The 6,000-nt window shown below is 35.3% G+C and overlaps 1 protein-coding gene across 6 annotated transcripts in view; it reads left to right on the forward strand.

The window, feature by feature from the left end:
• Positions 1 to 4,963, forward strand: part of SHPRH (SNF2 histone linker PHD RING helicase) — an 87,914-nt gene extending 82,951 nt beyond the window's left edge. For 5 of the 6 annotated variants that reach the window (XM_033235146.1, XM_033235145.1, XM_033235148.1 and 2 more), the window contains exons 29-30: positions 1,473 to 1,553; positions 2,961 to 4,963. In XM_033235146.1, the coding sequence (XP_033091037.1) occupies positions 1,473 to 1,553; positions 2,961 to 3,057 (178 nt within the window). In that variant the 3' untranslated portion in view covers positions 3,058 to 4,963. Of the gene's footprint in view, positions 1 to 1,472; positions 1,554 to 2,960 lie in introns of those variants that run through there. The other variant, XR_004442920.1, reaches the window with a different exon arrangement.
• The last annotated feature ends 1,037 nt before the right edge of the window (positions 4,964 to 6,000 follow it).

The raw sequence follows: 6,000 nt of genomic DNA on the forward strand, positions 1-6,000 counted from the left end.
CACGAAAGCAAGTTTTTACTGTGTTTTCACTGTGACTCATCACATGAAGTCAGGTGTTGAATTCTCCACATGTCACGTTGGCATTCAAAAACTTTTGGATTTTGGAGCATTTTGGATTTTGGGTTTTTGGATTAGGGATACTCAACCTGTCATATATTACCCCATAAATATGTCTTAATATTATCCATCTTTAAAAAGAAAAAAACACTCCGATATATCCTACCTCCATCTCTACTTTTTTATCCCCCATTCTCTGTCAAACTGTCTGGTTTATTTTTCTCTCCACCATATCACTGAAGTGAGGCTTATAACATTTTTTAGTGACCTACTTCTTGCCAGTAGTCTGAGGGTTCTTTGTCTACACCCCTTCGATGAATTTTTCTAGTCTTAGGGCTTTAGGTAGCTTTTACGGATTGATGACTCTCAGGTATATATTCCCCAGCCCAGACATGCCCATATAACTCCTGTCCCAGGTGCATATATCCAGTTCTAGCTCTGCACACATTTCTCTGGACTCACCTTGGATACCTGTCTAATAGTTATCTGATAGGTTTCACATGGACAAAACAAAACTGTGTTGCATCTGCACTCTCACTCCCACCCTGAGCTTTCCCCATCTTATAATCTGGCATTGTCATCTGTTCCTGCCCGGATCAGAAATCTAGGACTCTTCTATATTTTTGTTTTCTCATCTCACATCCCAGTCATCTTTTAAGTTTTGTCAGTTCTGCCGCCAAAAGATGCTCCAATTCTACTTGACTGCTATCTCCACTGACACAACCATAGTGCATTCACCCTTACTTACCCAAATGACTACAGAACTTAACTGACTTCTCTGGTGCTCTTCTTGCTGAACAAGAAGTACATCCTCCACACAGTCGCCAAAGGGATTTCTAAAGTACGGTCAGGTATACATCAAATCATGCATACAAACTCACCAAGGGCTTCCCATTATAACCACAATACAATTCAAATGCTTGGTCACATCCTGGAAGGCCCTGTGTGACCTGGCCCCTGCACACTTCTCCACCCTTATTTTCACCTCTCTCTCTTGCTTACAGGATGCTTCTGCCGTGCTAGCCTTCTTTTGGCCTCTTGAACATGTTAGACTTGTTCCAGGCATGTTCCCTTCCCGGGGAATGTGCTGTTTCTTCCGTTTGGATGTTCTTCCTACTCCTCCTTTGCCTACTGGCCTCATTCCCATCACTGTTGTTTCAGTTTGCGTGTCAGCCTCCTCCCAGCATTATATTTACCTGAAACTGTCTTACTCCTTCATGTGTTTATTGTCTGTCTCTCATTAGAATGCCGTCAGGAGATTAAATAGTTCATTTTATTTGCTGCTCAACCCCTCCTAGCACCTGCCACAAGTGGGCACCAACTGACTGATGAATATAGCATGTAAAATGTGAAGTCAGTTTGTACTGATTTGTTTTACTGTGTTTTTAAGCTTCAAATTTTTCTGTACCTTTTAGACCTACTATTGTACACAGATTCTTAATTAAAGCAACAATAGAAGAAAGAATGCAGGCAATGCTGAAAACTGCTGAGAGGAGGTAGGTAATAATTTATGACAAGTAGAAGGGGGAAGGTTTTCCTGTTAAAAGTTTGTATCTTTGGAACTTCTTCACTTAGATGACGACAAAAAATACAACACAAATACTTTTTAAAAGCAAGGTCTGACGTTTTGCCTTTTCACTGTTTCCCAGTCAGTGTTCCAGACTTTGTATATTTGAATTAATGTATTAATCGTAACATAAATACAAACTATACTACATTTCTTTGCCACATTGGATCGCTTTCTAAACAAAATATATCTTTATGCCTGACATAAGCCTTAGTCTCATATGTGTAAACTAAACTCTTATTGCTACTTTCTACATCACACTTGTTAGTCATGTGCAGGTATAAATATCTGAACTTTAAAATTTGACTGTAAAATTTAAAATTTGGGAGTCTGAGGCAGGTGAATAACCGGAGGTCGTGAGTTCGAAACCAGCCTGGCCAACATGGCGAAACCCCGTCTCTATTAAAAACACAAAAGTTAGCCAGGCGTGGTGGCACGCGCCATAGTCTGAGCTACTTGGGAGGCTGAGGCAGGAGAATCGCTTGAACCCAGGAGGTGGAGGTTGCAGTGAGCCAAGATCATGCCACTGCACTCCAGCCTGGGCAACAGAGCAAGACTGTGTCCCTGGAAAAAAAAAAAAAAAAACTTGATTGGTTAAGGTTAATTGTGGTGTCAATCCAAAGACAGAACAAAAGCAGAGAGACCAAACCAGTCTTAATTTTAAAGGCTTGACTCTGGAATCATAGAACACTCTAATATTTATGCTATAATTTATTTAAATATTTTTGAAAACATAAATCTTTCTACATCTTTAGGAGGTAGGTAGGATTGGAAGGTACCCAGGGAAAAGATGATTGCCTTAGAAGGGATTGTCACATAGCAAAGAAGCAATCTGAAACCACAAATTTTCTTCCATTGATGGTTTCTGGGAAGGAAAGAGGCTTCCACAGGAGCCTTTTTACCTAAAACATGAAAGCTTTTTAAAGTTCTTGTTTCCTTGTGTATCAGACTTCAGTGATTTTTATTTAGGTTGTTTTAATAAAATAGCAATTATGAGTTGTTTGAAATTCTCTTGAAACAATTTAACTTTAGGTGGTAAGAAGGTAATTTGTAAGGTGAGAGCCTTAGTAGCAGTTGTCAAGAGTTTTGTTCTTTGTTCTGTTAATTGCACAGAGAAAAAAACATTTTGACAAACCCTAAACATAATATATAGAAGTCTTCACTAGTTTTGACAAGGTATAACAATGATCTTATCACTTGCTTTCCTCTGGGAGTTTCTTATAACCCAGTTACAAAAACTTAAGAAAAAATATGTGTCTAGTTCGTATTACTACAAATACAATCGCTGATGGCTTGGGGTTTCTTACTCACTGTGCTCATTTGGAAAACCTTGCAGTCACACGAACTCATCAGTGAAGCATTCAGAGGCTTCCGTCTTGACCGTGGCTGACCTGGCAGACCTGTTTACCAAAGAAACTGAAGAGCTTGAATGAACTACACTTGATTCATTCCATGGACTTTAGTGTATTAATAAACTTTCATAGCTGTAGAGCAAAGTTACAAGTTTTAAAAACCCAGTAGATAACAGTTACCACTGTTTCTAGTTGAATGAATTTGTTTCTTGTTCTGGTTATACAGTGGCCTAGTACTTACTGAGTCCTTTTCAATATACTGTTTTCAGAAGATCTATAAAGATTTTTAATTTTACACTCCTAATAAAATATTTATTTTTTGTCCCAAATAATATCTATATCTGACGATGCAAGGGAATTAAGAGAGGTAATGTGTACTTTTCTTATGATAAGATCAGTCATAAAAAGAGTTGGAATAAGAAAGTAAACTAGTCTAGTTTTATATGACCTGGTATATTCAACCAACATAGATCTCAGTTTTTGGAAGGGCCTTCAGTATCTTTAGCACATGATTCACCAGTATCTTGTTAGTAATATTTTAAGTAGATGGTGAATTACATTAACTCATTTTTTGAGTAGGCTTATACCATAACTTTACAACTAGTAATTTTGCAATAATACAACTCCTTAGAATAAGTTAATGTTAGACAGTTATTTCTTTCTTCTGCATCTTGCTACTGAAAACAAAAACAATGAAAATATTCATATTTCTATTATGTGTAAAGTGGTGTTAGTGTAGACAGTTAACTCCAAATAGATTTTTTTAATGTATTAATGATTACCTTAAAATTATCTGCTTTCTCTACTCTTAATTTTTCTTATTGTTAAAGTTTTTATATGTTGTAAGGTTGATGTATCTGTAAATATTGCAGTTTTTATGATTTTGTTTTATTATAACATGGAAATATGGCAGGGTTTTGTTTCAATCATTATTATACTGATGTCTTGGATTCTTTTTCTCTCCCATGTTCTTGTGTAACTAGAACTTTTTAGCCAGTGATATCTGAATTCATGGTAGAGTTGTTATTTCACTCCAGTTGTTCCTCCCTTAAGCACAATAAGTTCCTCCCAAAGCACGAGTCTTTGACCTTTTGAACAAGAGAATGCCATGTTCACAAAAGCGAATCGTTGCAAGTGCTAATAACCAAGTGTTCTTCTTCTGTGAGGAATTAATGGACTTTGAAATTGCTGAATAAGGAGTAGCTTGTTATATCCTAGCCATTTAATGTAATACAAATGTTCTTGTTTGGCTTCCTTTTCTTTGAGCCTTCAGAGTTTTAAAGGACCTTTTTTGACCCTCAGGACTTATTAGCTCCTAGTTAGCTGCCTGGCAAACTCATAGAACCATCCCCCTGGATCCCATTTGTCCGAGAGGCTTTGGTGCTCAGTTAAGGTGCATTTTCTTACTCTAGGTTTATAGCGTGATGTAATTCAACTGAAGAAAACACACACATGCTTTTGGTGCTTATTCTTCAGTTAAAAGGAGGTATGCATTGATTCTTTTATATGAAATTAAATCAAACTTATTTTTATAGCTCTTTACATATTAAAAAGAGCTTTCCTGTACATTTACATGTTTAATTTGCCCAACAATCTTGTGAAGTTGATACAATTAATATCATTCCTGTTTTAAAGGTAGAGAACTGAAGTTCAGATACATTGAAACTTTCTTAGGACATGTAGCAAGTAAACAGTGGAGCCCAGGTACCCTGACTCCATATCTTACATTCTTTTACTAATAACATGTCATACTGAGATTCAGAAGGCCCATGCTTATAATTTAAAAATGAGACTACTTCAGTATTCCTTTGTGTTTATTTTCTACTATTCCTTTCTGAGCTATGTTTTAGAGAAAACAATTTGATATGCTTCAATTTTGTAAAAACAAATTACATATATATATAAAAATTATCTGTATTAGACAAAAACTGTTTTTATTTATTTCTGTAAGATATCAATTAAATAAATATTTTAGTGGAAATGAAAATTGTGGAATTCTTTGATTTCTGAGCCTTAGAACATATAGGGTTTTTTGATTTTTTCTTTCAACAATATATATCAAAATGGCTAATACTACAGAATCCCATATTTTATATACATTTGTTACATCTTAAAAACAATTGTGACAGTTTCCAGTTGTTCAAAACAAATACAAATCTGATCCTCACATTTTCTTGGCTACAAACAAAGGATTTTTTAAGTTTTCTTCCTCTATTATTTTATAGCCTCTGAAACATTACTATGTTTATAAGTAGTTGTTCTTAAATGGGTGCTGTGCTAATGAACTAGTGAGAAAAAATGAGATAGCCACAATTGTTAGAATAGCCCCAGTCATTAAACTTAAATGTGTTTGGACCTGGAGAATCATTTTCTGTTACATGATTCCAGATGAGTTTACTAGAACTGAAAAGATATATACAACGTAAAGTATATATACCTTACTTCACATCCATTTTGCTTCAAACCAGGATAACTTTACTGTGTTTATTGCAGCATCAGTGTTTCTCTTTGTATGTGACCTGAGCTGAATAAGCCATGCATTCAGTTTTAGGAATTGTTATCTTTCATGTCACATGAACAACAAACTAAAAATCTTAACATGATAATTCAACATGCAACTACTAATACTTTACAACTAATGATCAGACCAACTATTTATCTGAATATTTAGGAACTGAATTTAACAGTGCAAGATTAATCACCAACGCAAGCTCTCCTTTCAGGTGGACAAAGTAAGAAATCATGTCGTTTTAATCTCCTGCTCTCATTTAATAGCTCTTCCAGTGTGCTTAAGTTATTTGTGTTTATTAAACGACAAGATAACCTTTCAGAAATGCAGAGATCACTCATGCTGAATAACCTCAGGCTTACTTAATTCAAATAAAAGGTGTCTTTCAATCTTTCTAGAATTTAGGTAAACAAAATCCCACAGTGTGCCATTTCATACTTTTTAACTGGCATACAAATGCAAAAATGAAATGTAAAAAAAAGAATTTAAACCAATTACATGAATTAAAAACCAAT

Source organism: Trachypithecus francoisi, unplaced genomic scaffold (assembly GCF_009764315.1).
Source record: "Trachypithecus francoisi isolate TF-2019V2 unplaced genomic scaffold, Tfra_2.0 Lachesis_group15, whole genome shotgun sequence".
NCBI classification, from domain to species: Eukaryota; Metazoa; Chordata; class Mammalia; order Primates; family Cercopithecidae; genus Trachypithecus; species Trachypithecus francoisi.